Source organism: Panthera onca, chromosome B2, assembly GCF_046562875.1.
Source record: "Panthera onca isolate mPanOnc1 chromosome B2, mPanOnc1 haplotype 2, whole genome shotgun sequence".
NCBI classification, from domain to species: domain Eukaryota; kingdom Metazoa; phylum Chordata; class Mammalia; order Carnivora; family Felidae; genus Panthera; species Panthera onca.
In genome coordinates, this window is record NC_138343.1 from 128905304 (window position 1) to 128920544 (window position 15241).

The window sequence follows — 15241 nt, forward strand, 5'->3', positions numbered from 1 at the left end:
AATAAAAACCTTCTGCACAGTGAAGGAAACAATCAACAAAGTGAAAAGGCAACCCACGGAATGGGAGAAGATACTTGCAAATGACATATCTGATAAAGGGTCAGTATCCAAAATCTATAAAGAACTTATCAGACTCAACACCCAAAAAGCAAATAATCCAATGAAGAAATGGGCAGAAAACACAAATAGACACTTTTCCAAAGAAGACATCCACGTGGCTAACAGACACATGAAAAGATGCTCAACATCACTTATCATCAGGGAAATACGAATCAAAACCACAATGAGATACCATCTCACACCTGTCAGAATGGCTAAAATGAACACCTCAAGAAACAACAGATGTTGGCAAGGATGCAGAGAAAGGGGAACCCTCTTACACTGCCTGTGGGAATGCAAACTGGTGCAGCCACTCTGGGAAACAGTATGGAAATTCCTCAAAAAGTTAAAAATAGGCGTGCCTGGGTAGCTCAGTCGGTTAAGCATCTAACTTCGGCTCAAGTCATGATATCATGGCTCGTGAGTTAAAGCCCCATGTCGAGCTCTAGGCTTACAGATCAGAGCCTAGCGGCTGTTTGAATTCTGTCTCCATCTCTCTGTCTTTGCCCCTCTCTTACTTGCATGCATGCACGCACACACTCACTGTCTCTCTCAAAAATAAATTAACTTTTTTTAAGTTAAAAAAAATGAATGCTTTATTTTAAAATAGTTTTAGGGGCACCTGGGTGACGCAGTCAGTTGGGCATTGACTCTTGATTTCGGCTCAGGTCATGATTTCGTTGTTCATGGGTTTGAGCCCCATGTTGGGCTTTGCACTGACAGTGGGAGCCTGCTTGGGATTCTCTGCCTCCTCTCTCTGCCCCTCCGCTGTAAGCATGCTCTCTAAATAAATAAATAAATAAATAAATAAATAAATAAATAAAACTTTAAAATAGTTTTAAATTTGTTGAAAAGTTGTAAAGATAGTGCAGTGAGAGAGAGTTCTCACATACCCCCCTACTTAATTTCTTCTGTTGTTCATCTCATGTGTGAGTTGAATAAATTTGTTACAACCATGGAACAGAGCATTGGTACATTACTGTTAACTGCCTATTTGATAAATTTCTGTTTAAATGAAAAATAAAACCTGCTCGTATTCTCTGAATTCTCAACAATTGGTAATGTGGAGAAGTCCTATTAGGTGTGAGCTCATTCGGTAGGAAAATAGACTTAGCTGTGCCATTTAAAATGTCTATGTTAGAACAGCTAATGACTGTATTTCACAATATTAAAATATTTAACGATCTAAAATATTTTGAAATATTTTAAAATGTTGATCTCAAGTGTGAAAAAGAAACTTCTGGTGAAGAACAGGATACTCTTCTTATCATGAAAGTTGATCCAAATTAGCCTTTAAAACAGTCAGGAAATTTAGACTTTCATCTGGGATTTGCCTAGCAATGTGTTCTCATCTACATGGAAATGCAAAACTCAATGGAACCGGCAGTATTCTGGGTGTTGGGAGGAGAGGAGAGTTTATGTTATGTGCATACTACTCAAAAGCAGTGAAAATCCCCTACACATTCATGATTTAAGAGAAGTACAATGGCGGTGTGGCCAACTGTGCCAACATATGGTTCCTGATTGCAAATATGGTTTGCTCTACTAACCCAACAATTACAAAATTACAGGTGAATTTATTCAGCCAGAAAAAAAGATATGCATATGTGTGCACTGCTCTGGTCATTGGCACTGGCCCAGGCCCTTTCCAGAGTAGAGGTAAAGACTGGAACTGTAAATGCATAATAAAGAAAGATAACAGCAGTTAATTTCTTATGCAGCTATGAATTTAACATTAAGGCTTTAATTCTTCACTCACTCAATCTCTCCATCTGTCACCTAGAGAACTATGTAATTTTTCTTTTGTTTATTTTTGTTTTCGGGAGAAAAAGTAGATTATTCTTCAAGGGTTTGGCTCAAAAGCAGAATTTTTATGGAGTGTCAGGGAACTGGATATGTGGCTTGAAAGGAAATGGGAAGTGGATGTGTGTCTCTAGCCACAGAGACAGATTTGAGATTTAGACTCTCATTCCTATATCTGTGATAGTCAGCCCTTATATGTTTCACAGCATTTAAATTGTTCAAAACTAAGCCCTTCAGCATAAAATCGCAAAAAAAGAAGAAACACCATACATTCAGTTCCTCCCTCGGCTTACCCCTTCTTTGAGGAAGTGAAATAAAGAAGGATTTTACATTTTCACTCTGGCTTAGCTTCAAAATCAATCTGTTTCATATTTCTTCCTGTCTATTGCACTTTGGCCAGTACGAGCAGGGTAAAGTAGGGTCAGGAAACATATGAAAGAATCAGTCACTGCAGGATTTGCATTTCTGCCTGAAATTAGGATAGATATTGCAGGAGGGAAGAATTCAGTTCTTGGAAGAAGCCCATAAGGATTTAGGGGTTGGTGTATGTTGATTGTCTTTTGTCATTCAGTTTAAGATTTTTCTTGTTCTGGTATGTCAAGTGATTTAAAAAAAAACAAAAAAACTTTAAGTTTATTTTGAGAGACATAGAGAGTGAAGGAGTGGAGAGAGAGAGGGAGAGAGAGAATCTCAGGCAGGCTCTGTGCCTTTTTTTTTTGGTCATAAATTCATTTTGGCTCCTTTAGAACTTCATATACATGGAACCACACAGTATGTATTCTGTTGTGTTTGGCATTTTTCTCAGCACAATGTTTTTGAGACACATTCATCTTTTTGTATGAATGTATCAATGGGTTTTTATCATTATTATTACTGCTGAGTGTTATTTCATTGCATGAACAGTACCATAATTTATCCATTCTGGGCTGCTTCCAGTTTTTTGTCATTAAAATTTAATGGTTAGAATAACATAAGCCATCATTGTCTTCCTTCTGTTTTGAACTTCCTGCAAGGCAACTTAGGGTTTTGGGCCTTTTTTCTGATTAATAAAATGATTAAGTCACTAAAGACACATTCTACCACACACAATACCCACCTTTCCATACATTTCTTTTTTTTTTTTTTTTTTTAATTTTTTTTTAACGTTTATTTATTTTTGAGACAGAGAGAGACAGAGCATGAACGGGGGAGGGTCAGAGAGAGGGAGACACAGAATCTGAAACAGGCTCCAGGCTCTGAGCTGTCAGCACAGAGCCTGACGCGGGGCTTGAACTCACGGGCCGCGAGATCATGACCTGAGCCGAAGTCGGCCGCTTAACCGACTGAGCCACCCAGGCGCCCCAATTTCCATACATTTCTTATTGTTAGTGAAAATTACCAGTTTATTTGAAGCTGAAAACTTTTTTTTTTTTTTTTATGCAATAGGAGCAAAATATAATTTTAGCACCATAAAAATTAGAATTTAGGGGCACCTGGGTGGCTCAGTCAGTTAAGTGTCCGACTTCAGTTCAGGTCATAATCTCACAGTTTGTGAGTTTGAGCCCCACATTGGACTCTGTGCTGACAGCTGGGAGCCTGGAGCCTGCTTTGGATTCTGTGTCTCCCTCTCTCTTTCTGCCCCTCCTCTGCTCATGCTCTGTCTCTCTCTCTCTCTCTCTCTCTCTCTCTCTCAAAAATGAATAAAGTTAAAAAAAAATTTTTTTTAAATAGAATTTAGCTTCTTGGCACTAAGTTTTATTTTGTGAAGGAGAAACTATGGTTTTAACTACACCATAACTGTAATATTCATTACTGAGACTGCCATACTAGCCTCTGGAGGAACATCCAATTTCAGGAATAGAACAAAACCTTGAATTGCGAGTAACTTGCTCTGCGAATGTTCTGCAAGACAAGGAAACATTTCTAATAAATTTTAACTTGAAAAACGAGCGATGTCTCGCAATACGAGTAGAATGTGACACTGGATGTCAGATGATCCCAACTGAGCCAATGGTTCTTGAAATTTGCTTTGATATACAAGTGCTTTGGATTACAAGCATGTTTCTTTCTGGAATGAATTATGCTCGCAAACTAGGCTTTTACTACTTAGAATATTCTGTTCCTTCACAAAACATCGATGTAGTTGCTACAGATGAAATCAGCTGTGTTTTGCAGGCCTTTATTTGGCCCTAGCTAGTATGTAAGTCTCTTGCTTCTCTTCTATTTCTCCAAAATGATTATCTGAGGGGACTGTAATTTCTGATTGATTGATTTACTGACTGATATCAGGGGAGTTCTGCCCCTGGGAAGTGGGGCAAAATAAACTTTATGTGAGATTCCAATTAAGTGGCCATGCTTGCTATTAAAGTACAGGAAGAAACACATGATGTTGTTTCAACTTTTTATTACAGCTGTTCTCTGACTTTATTTTTCTTTATACAGTTGATGGACTTGACAAAGCTTCCATAGCAAACTCAGATGGCCCAACAGCAGGCTCCCAAACACCTCCCTTCAAGAGAAAGGGGAAACTCTCCACCATCGGTAAAATCTTTAAGCCTTGGAAATGGAGGAAAAAGAAGACCAGTGACAAATTCAGAGAAACCTCAGCAGGTATGAATATCATAACTTTGTTAAAAGATGAGTTGTTAAATCTTTGAAAAGATAACCAATTGTGTCGTATAAGGCTTTTTTCTCCCAGAAAAGAAAATCCATATTTGAAATGAAATTAGTTAATTTAAAGATGAAACAACCTAAGAGTTCTGATTTGCCTCCTTTTCCACTCATTGACTTTCAAATATATTCTTATTCTTAAATATATACTTGTAAATTCATACAGAAAACTAGTGTGGAGGAAGGGAGAGGTGAAATAGAAAATTAGAAGCAGAAATGTTATTTGTCAACATTGTAGCTGAAGTATCTGTGTGCACACACACGCACTATTGTCTGTGTACTTAGTTCCAGCAGTACAATCCTGTTTGTTAACTTAAAAAACTTTATTTAATGTCTTTTTTGAATGTATTTGTTCTGTGGGCAAAATCTAAATGGCTGTTTGAAGGAAAAGGATTGCTGTATTTATTGTTAAATTTAAAATTTCCATCATGCCTTTAGGACAAGTAAATGGTTTCTTTCCTAAGGGAGTCATAACACTGCTGGTGTGAAAATTTATTATAATTATTTTGTGGGTTTGTTATACTTTAAGAATTACGTTATTTAGCACCTTTCATGTTAAACATTATTTAACCTTCGTGTTAAAGCTTCATGTGGACTCATGGAAGAAACGGGCTTTAGATCTCGGGCCAGAATTAAGCCTAACTTAAACAGGTGTCCAGTATCAGTGGGATTATCTTTAAGGTAGAAAGCCATTTATCTCATGATAGAAGTTCAACTTTCTCTGTGCTTGTTGTCTAATACAGTCCCTTCATCAGAATTCCTCATTGCCCCAAGGTTAATATTGTCATCGTATGTGCAGGGTCACAGAGCATATCTTACTGGTCTGTGCTGACATGAGAGTTGGCCTTTAGTTCTAGGGCAATGAAATAAAATAGAAAATACCTCAGGGGCCCTTGGCTGGCTCAGTCGTTAGAGTATGCAACTCTTGATGTCAGGGTTGTGCATTTGAGTCCCATATTGGGCGTAGAGATTACTTAAAATCTTTAAAAAAAGAAAGAAAGAAAATACGTCAGATAGCACAAGGGTATGGAATTGGGACATTCCTAACAAAATTGTCTCTGATGCATTTGCAGCTATATAACTTCTTTGAGCACTTAATGTTTAAAAAGATATAATGATACTGTATCTGGGATTCATGTCAAAATAATCCTGGAGGTGGGGTGAGTATAGATGAAAGAAGACTGACCACAAGGTGGTAATTGTTTAAGCTCAGCGATGGGTAACATGGGGTTTATTATTCTCACCTCTCTACTTGGAGATATTGGAAATTACTATAATGAAAAGATAGAAAAAAAGAGAGATTTGGTTTAGAGGGCAATGAGATTAGCTTGGTTATTAAATTTTCTGTAGTTTCTAATTGACTTCTGGGATGAGGAGGCAGTGGGAAGTGGACAGAGTGCTGTGCTGAGGACACCTGGGTTCTGATATTGTCCTTGCCCCCTAGGGGCCATGTGACCTTGGGGAAGTCAGATCAGAGTTGAAGGAGTTGAATTCTAAAGTGCTTTCAGTTCCAAATTCTGTTGTCTCCTTCTAACCCCTGGCTGGGTATCTTGTTCTCCCTTGTTCTTCAGTTGTGAATGGAACCATACTGGTCTTCTTAATTGTCCCCCTCTTGGATTTCCCTAAGCACTGAGAGAATATGGCTCTTCAGGCGACCATGGCTACCCAAGATGGGAGTGGGGCTCCAGGGAGTAGCAGTGAGAAGATACTGAGAAGGGAAGGTGGAAAGAAGTGTCTTCATTTGTCTAGCTTGCCCTTTACTTGAATCTAGGCTGCTAACTTCTCTCTCCCTAATGTAGAAAGACAGCTACCAAGAAATTCTCCTTCACTTTTCTTTGTCATCCCTTTTTAATTATTTTAACGGTAGATAGTCTGTAACCCTGAATATTTAAGATTAGTCCTTTTAAACAGCATTAAGTATTATTTTATGTTATCCCATCTTTATTGAGGATAGCCTCCCCATCTTTGTCTTCTGTTTTCTTTTCAGATTCACACAGGATTTTATAGAAGTGTATGTAGCTCCAAGGAGTTATTTGTGGATACTATATTCCTAGCTCCTAAAGCTACCAAAGTGCATTAAAAACCTGAAAAAGTTATTAGATGTCTTTCTCTCTCTTTTTTTTTTTTGCATCAATATTGTGACATAGCAGAATAAAAACAAGCCAAATAGATGTGCTAACAAATCTTTGTGAATTTATCTGCTACATTTATTTTTGTCCTTTCTTTTTAAACCCATATTCTTAATAATATTTTACTTGTATTTCATGTTATGAAGTGTCCCATTATAAAGTATTTTATTATCACCTTATATATATGCTTATTTTAATGCTGAGCTTTATGAAGTGTATCAGTAAAGGCTAAAATACAGGGAGGCACAAAATGGTATAACATATGTTTTATTCACATTGAGGAAAGATGTCACGTCCTCAGGAAAACTGATGCATTTGGAAATAACCAAGAGAAAGGTGTTTTCTTCTTTAATAAATTGTCCCCAACAATGAGCTCTCATTGTTTGGATATGACCCAGGCCATGTGCTATCTGGCAAACTATAAAGTACACCGTAGGCACATCCCACAATATGTCGGGATCCGAAAGAAGATGCATTTCTTCCAAGAAAAGTAAATCTTCTCTGTTTTTCCTTCTCCTAAATTCCTGGCATTATAGTCGCTTGGATGTGGATCTTACTGTGTTTCACTACACAGTGACTAATACTGCTTTTCCTAGTCTGGGTTTCTGTTGTAGGATTTTTAGTTGGTAACGGATAGGATGCAACAGTGATTTATCAATGCCATTGTAATAAATGCCATTGTAATCATATGGTGGTGGTAGTTAAGAAGGCTCTTATTCAGAGCATGGGGCATGAGACTCTTGATCTTGGCGTTGTGAGTTTGGGCCCCACGTTGGGTGTAGAGATTACTTAAAAATAAAAATCTAAAAAAAAGAAGAAGAAGAAGGGTCCTGTTCTCTGCCTGCTTTGGTGGTCCTTGAGTGTCAGCTATATTTTGGAGGGCCGTCCTGCTTGGGACTGTGCCCTGACTTCATGTTCTCTGGCCTTATTTTAAAGTGGAAAGTTACCTGTATCTTCAGCTCTGTTTAGGCTGGTCCGTAGGCCGTCAGCTTCTAGGATAGGAAAACAGTCCTCTTGGCATTTACTTTCCTCTGGGGCCTCTTTTCATCATCTGGGTGCGAGGGCCCTTCTCTGGTCTTTATAGTTACATCCCTTCTGTGTCTTTAGAACTCAAAATGTCATTTATACTTCTTTTCCTACACAATAATTTCTTCCTTTTTTTTTTTTCTTCCTGTTTCTCTGGGGGTGGGGTGTGGGTAGTGGCTGAGGCTCCTCCCTCTGGATCTTTAAACATGCTTCCATCTCCCCAAAGCTAAGAACACAAACAAATCCTGTCTAAACACAGTTGTTCCTCTAATTTCTGCATAGTCTGTTACCATCAAGAGAAACATCTTGGGGCACCTGGGTGGCTCAGTCGGTTGAGTGTCCAACTCTTCATTTCTGTTCAAGTCATGATCCCAGGGTCATGGGATCGAGCCCCATGCTGGGCTCCACACTGAGCATGGAGCCTGCTTAGTATTCTTCCTCTCTCTCCGTTGCCCCTCTCTCCTGCTTGCATTCTCTCTCTCTCTCTCTCTCTCTCTCTCTCTCTCAAATTAAAAAAAAAAAGGAAAAGACCAAACATCTTGAAAATACAGCCTGTGTCACTGCTTCCACGTTCTCTCTACAGGGTCATTCCTTTCCCTCTGCCATCTGCCCCTGTGTCCAGCGCTCCTCTGATGACATTCCAAGCCTCCCAACCAGGAAATTCAGTGTCATTCTTTCATTGCCACCCATTCCAAACTCTGCAACATTAGCCATCACTGGTTAGTCCTTCCTTGATTTACAAAAGATGTCATTATCTTGGTTGTCTTTGACTTTCCTTTCTCTCTCTTCTTTTCTCTTCCCCCCCCCCCCTTCTCATATCCCCTAAACCTTTTAAGGAATTTGCTATGTGTCTTAACCCGTCTCTTTCTTTGAATGTGCTTTTCTCATCTCTTCTCATATCTTCCAAACCAAGCCTCCACCCAAGACCTAGCCACATCTACCCAAGCACTTGATGGGTAGCAATGCCTGAGGAGTGCATGTTAACCCCAGATCCATTCATAAGTTCTACATATATCACTGAAAATGTGATGCATGCCAGGCACTGTTCTGGAGCTGGGTATTCTTCACTGAGTGAGTAAGCAAGGTTCCTGCCGCTCCTGGAGCTTTCATTCTAAAGAGGTAACGTGCTGATAGCTGCTATGAATGAACACAGAGTGAGGGAAGAGGCAGTGGGAAAGTACTACGTACAAAATACATTCCCATGCAAAACAGATCCTTGCCAATCCCAGCTATCCATGCTGTTGCAGACATGGCTTTCTTTGGTATCCTGACTTTGAACCATGGAGTCCTTTGACTTTTCCTTGCCTCTTACCATCTTCTATGTTCCAAGGGTTCCAAAACCTTTCATGTGTTTTCTCCTAGTGCAAGGTCTCTACCATTAGCCTTTCTTCTCAGTCCCCATTGTCTGATCCTTATCACTCTATTATGGCAGGTAGCCTCTTTGCTGTATTTAGGTATTAGCTGTACTAGCTGTAGAAACCTACAGAATGCTAGAGAAGGTAGGGAGAGGTGAGGTTCTGGCAGTAAACCTGCCCACAGGGGAACTTTACCCAGCTGGTGAGGCTGACAGAGAAAGTTCAGGATGCCAGGAGTTGCCAGGAATCCCAAAGTAACCACAATGATAACTTCCCAAGCCTCAGGTCAGGCAAATAGAACAGTGGGTATTTCAGACCAAAATGTCATGTGTTCCACCCAATAAAGTAGAATAACAGAGCATCCCGGAGAGTGAGAGTGGGGGATCTGGGCAGGCCTTAGTAGCCAGGGCGTTCTTTACTAGGTGGTAGTATTCATGGGAAGATGGTGCCGGCTATGCAAATAGAAAAACTCACAGCACTCCCATCCTTGTTTTTCCAGGAACCAGGAAATAGAGCTGGTAACTAGGACAGGAAGTTATCAAAGGACTGAGGGCGTAAACTCACTGTATAGAGTGGAAAGCAGTGTATGGGTTTGGGGGAGGGGTCCCCTCAGACCCCAAACCTCAGGTGCAGGAGCTCCTGTTGCTGGAAAGGCACAGCTCAAGAGCAAGGTGGCCAGAAAGAGCGAGGCTTCTTGTGGATTCGGGGAAATAGGTAGGCAAACTGTCCACCTTCGCCCTCTCTCCTCTAGCTCATCTTGGATTCCACCATGAAGGAATTTTCCTCAGGTGGAACTTGGGTCCCATTGCTTCTTGCTCGAAAGTATGACTGACCCCATATTGTTTCCTAAGTGAATTCCAGACTCTTCAGCTGCCTCAGCGTAACCCAAACTGACATTTCCCCTGATTTTTCTCAAATAGTCACTTATATTGGCTTTCAGTCATGCAGGGTCACTTACTGAACGTGCCCCTAAGCTTTCTTGTCTCCAGGCCTTTCTTCCTCCCACAGCTACACCTGGGGGAAATACTATGTCATGCAAGGGTCATGACACATCTCTTCTTTCTTAAAGATACTCTTTTTTTTTTTGTAACGTTTATTTATTTTTGAGAGAGAGAGTGTGCAAGTGGGGCAGAGACAAGGGGACAGAGGATCCAAAGTGGGTTCGGTTGCTGACAGCAGTGAGCCTGATGTGGGACTCAAACCCGCGAACCGGGAGATCATGACCTGAGCTGAAGTAGGACACTCACCGACTGAGCCACTGTGCCCCTCTTAAACACATTCTTCACCTTGATTTTGTATCAGGTGAATACGAACCTTCCCTCCTTTTCTTGTGATTCTTTCAAAATATGTATAGTTTGACTTCTCTAATTTATGTGTCTGCTCTTAATTTGCTATGTAAAATATTTAAGGGCAGAGACTTGCTCACTCATTTTTGCCTCACTTCAGGTGCTTTATATAATAGTTTATACCTAGTGTGTACTCTTGGATGTGCCTTGAATTGCTTATTTATTGAATATCCACTATAAAAATACAGCACTGGATGCTTAGGACTTTGTAAAAGAAATTGAAGACTGAAAAATCATAATGAAAAGAGAAAGACAGTAAATAAAATACTAACCAAAAGCACGTACTCTCAATTAGAACCATGTACAACTTTCAAGAAGTCAATAAAATAATGAAGGAAAATTTCTCTTTCCTCTCTTTTGCCCTTATTTTAAAAGTAAGTTACACTCCTAAATAAAGAAATTTATCTTCATCATAACCATGGCTTCCAGAGTTGTGTTGTTAGTAATGCAGAAGGAATGCCTGTCTAGATTTTTAGATAACATCGTTGCAAGTTATCAGCATTCTGAGAATGGAGAGTGGTTTGTAGAGAGGCATCTGGTCGAAGCTTTAATTTACTGATACTCTGCATTCCCTATTAATAATATCACCGTGCCAGGTTCTGTTCTGCTCCAAGAACTTTCTTCACGTTAACTCATTTAATCATCTAAGCTTATGAAGTGTCACTGCTACTGTTGTCCCAGTTTTACTGATGAGGACACTGAGGCCAGAAAATTCAGATGACTTACCCGAGGAGGCACACCCGGACGGAGGCAAAGGTGGTGTCTGAACCCAGGCAATATGGTGCCACAGCCAGTACCTTTGACCATCGTACTATGTTGTATCTCTAGAAGATAACTTCATACCCGGATCGGTGAGGACTGAGCACTGAAAGGTGATCCTACTTTGTGGGTTTGCTTCATATACTAGAGTTTTTGCTGTGAGAAGGATTTGGTCGGAAGAAGAATTTAGGTTCCACTTACCTGCCTAATTTCAGCAGTGTAGGCACAGAAAAATGGTTGACAAGGGTCAAAATTTATGTTTGGTCCTATTAAAGATAATGTTCTCTGTAACCATAGCGGCATAATGTCTCTGTTTGGGATTATTTTCTCTATCTACAAAGTAGGGCAAAAGTAGAAGGTTTTCCTAGGACGATATTTGTTAAGGACTGGTCTGATTGCATTGATAAATGACACCATGTTGATCTTATCTGTCTTGTTCTACCATCTGTCTTGTTCTTCTTCCATCTAAAAGATGGAAGGACTTTTGTGTATCATTTACCTTAGCACCATATTGGAGGAAGGGAAGAGAATCTCCCCACAGGAAGTTACAGAAAGAAGTTGTATACAGAAGGAAGCCAAAAACGACACAGCCCAACCAGGTCTGCCGAGCCCTCCACTCATTTGTCTTCTCAACAGATGTTTGCTCAGCATCCACATCTACTCTGTCAGGCACTGTTATAGACTGTGGTACAGCAAGGAACAAAGGAGACAATGCTGCCTTCCCCTATGGAGCTTATATTCTAGTAGCGGTAAGAGGCAGAAAGTAAACCCCCAAAGTTAGTATATTAAAAAGTGCGAAGGAAAAACATAAAGCAAGGAATAGGGAATGTGGGAGGTAAGTTTCAGTTTAAGATGCCCGTGGCCAGAGAAACTTTACTAGGAAAACGACACTTGAACAAAGACACAAGGGAGGGGAAGAAACGCACTCAGGGAAATCCTATGAAGTAAGAAATCACAGGAGTGAGAGCATGTATTTCCTTCTAACAGTGGTGTCAACCTACTGAATGTAGTCCGTTATAAACTTTATCCAGTCATTTAACAATTAAAATACCTCACATTCATGAACTTCTTGGTTGTTAATCTTGATATCTGTTGCTGACACCATGGCTCCTGACAAACCATGTAATTTCACGCGATACAATTCTAGAAGAGAAGCAAGAATCCAGGAAAGGAATTTAACTTTGTAATATAAACGTTTTGTTACAGCTTCCTTTCTGTTTTTTTTTAATTCATTTTTTAATTTTAGAGAGAGAATGTGCATGTGAGTAGGGGAGAGGGACAGCAGGAGAGAGACAGAGAGAGAGACAGAGAGAGAGACAGAGAGAGAGAGAGAGAGAGAGAGAGAGAGAGAGAATCTTAAGTTGCCCCACCTTCAACACAGAGCCCCTTGTGGGGCTCAGTACCACAACCCTGGGATCACAACCTGAGCTGAAATCAAGAGTAAGACGCTCAACCGACTGAGCCATCCAGGCACCCCTACAGCTTTCTTTCTTAAGTTAGAATTTAAGAGCCAGATTTTGACAGAGTATCAGAAATACAGCTTCATGGAGTCCAAGTTTAGAACCTTCATATGTTGGTGGTTTTGTTTTTGTTTTTGTTTTTTTTTTGGTGGGTCTGGATATCAAGTTCTTCAGAGAATGCCTTTATAAATTGAAAGAATTCATGTATGATCTCCTCGGGTAAATGGTCCTTTGCTTACATGCTAATGCTGTCTGCAATACTGCTTTGCTAAATTACTTGGGATGACAAGTATGTTTCCAAATTAATTTACAAAATTCAGTTTGATCCACAATGTACCTGAAACTGGCTACAATTAGGATTTGTTCACATACAGCCAAACACTACTTCTTGAAACTATAGGAAAATATCGTCTGAATTTTACTCTTAAATTAAGAATGTTAGGGCTGTAGAGTGCCTTCCCAGTCATCTGGATCTGTCTCCAAGGCAGGAATGCCCACTGTCCTCGGCAGACCTGACAAGATGAAGGGGTTTGTTCAGCTTCTGAGCTCCTAATTCCTCACTCTGATTATTGAGGAACTTTTCTTTTACGTCGACTTGAAAGAAATTCTCTCCAATGTTTCCAGCTACCCCCTGGCACTAGTATATGTATTTATACAGATCTCCTGATCACAGTGTTACATAATGGTCCTTCCTTCTTTTCTTAAAGTTCTTTCATCCCGTCGATGTATTCTCAATTCAGAGTTTCTCAGCATGGGGCCATACTAAATTGTCCAGGTTATTCAGTACGTTTTTATTGAGTACCTGGCCCAAGGCAGCATGTTCTGAGGACACTTGATGAACAAGCCTGACAAAGTCCTTCCTCTCACATAGCCCACAGTGTAGCTAGACTTCATGTTCCCTTTCCTGGCTATTTATTTTTATTTTTTTATTATTATTTATTTTGAGAGAGAGAGAGAGAGAGAGAGCGAGAGAGTGCGAGGGCAGGGGGGGCGGGCAGGGAGAGAGGGAGACACAGAATCCAAAGCAAGCTTCCAGGCTCTGAGCTGTCAGCCCAGAGCCCGACGCAGGGCTCAAACCCGTGAGTGTGAGATTATGACCTGAGTCAATGTCGGACACTCAACCGACTGAGCCACCCAGGCGCCGTCCTTTCTTGGCTATTTTAATGCCAAGATAACATGGGGACTTCCCCCAAATTCTTATCATTGTACTTCGCCAGCCACATTTTTTTATATTTAGAATTGCATCCAGAGTAGGAATTCATCTTGTTATTAAAATGACAAGAATTTATCAGTAGGAATTAAATATCTTCTGCTCACTTAATGTTCTACATATAGAAGAACAGCCAAATCCTTCAAGCTGGGTGATCCATTTTTACCCCCTATGTATGTACAACAATGTGCTCTATGTCATTTCTGTGTACCCTTCTGCATATTCTCCAACATATGTCTCCCTCCATTCTGTGTGTTTTCTTGACAATGTCCAGCTGGGTGAGCTCCCTCCTACATTAGACCTCCCCTTTGGGTCAGATTGGTCTCTTTCCAGTTATCACAAACCCTGTCCCACCACATCTCAAAGAATTACTTTACTGTGTGGACACCTTGGTTCTCCTCGATGTATTCTCTTCTGCCTCTGCACCTGTTCATATCATGCTCACACTTCTGGGATGCTGTTTTTTCTGAAAGCACTGGAAGTCTTTGCTGCTGTGTCTTCTGTCCTAGCTGCTGTCTTCCACAGGACCTGATTTTGTACCATTATCCAAGTGCCTTCCTCCCTCTCTAATTCAGCTTTAAGGTGCTCTTCGCTAGGCCAAACCAGTCAGTCTCTGCCCCGCATGTTACTTCTTTTTCCACGGAAGGGACCCCATAAGTTGTCAGGCCTAGCATTTCTGTACAAATGTATGGTCCAGAAAATCAGACCTTGATTTGAGACCATCAGTTCAAGCAGCTACTCACTTTTGTTGTCCACTCTCTGTATACCATGACCTTCAGCCAGAAGAGAAGAAAACCACAGCCCAGCCTTCTGCATCTTTCTGTTTCCTGCTCAGGACTTCTTACTAGATGGGCTGTCTGATTTTTTCTGGGGAAGACAATTATTCCTATTGCTAAAAATCAGGAGAGTAGGAGTCTTGGCATGTCCTTCTGTGTGTCCTGAGAAACACACAGGGGAAGACAGTGTTCCTTCTGACCACACCCAGGTCTCCATGTGAGGCGTCACCTTGAGCACACACATCAGTAAGCGCTCCTCAGGGACCACTGTTTGACTTCCTGCTGACACTCACTTGCTGTTCATTCGCACAGCGAATATTCGCCAGCCTCCTACCATGAGCCTACATGTCGTTCTATGCTCCAGGGGTACAGCTGTTAACAAAGGGGGAAAGTTTCAAGGCTCGAGAACATTGTCCGTCAGTGTCTCGGGCGTACCGCTCCTCTCGGCCGTCTGTCTGCCTGTTTCCAGATCCACATCAAGCACAGCATCCGTTTCCTTCTCCTTGTGTTACCTGTTTTTCTCCTGGCAACCTCTTAACTGTCATTTTGATTCCTCTTTTCTTAAGACATTTCTCTTTGTAACTGCCTTAACCATACTATGTTTCCATAACATAAAGTAAAAGGTATCT

The 15241-nt window shown here is 40.7% G+C and overlaps 1 protein-coding gene across 6 annotated transcripts in view; it reads left to right on the forward strand.

Moving 5' to 3' along the window:
* PHACTR2 (phosphatase and actin regulator 2) overlaps positions 1 to 15241 on the forward strand; it is a 273426-nt gene that overhangs the window by 164772 nt on the left and 93413 nt on the right. For all 6 annotated transcript variants that reach the window (XM_060614415.3, XM_060614414.3, XM_060614419.3 and 3 more), the window contains exon 2: positions 4324 to 4491. In XM_060614415.3, coding sequence (XP_060470398.2) covers positions 4324 to 4491 — 168 coding nt within the window. The remainder of the gene's footprint in view (positions 1 to 4323; positions 4492 to 15241) is intronic.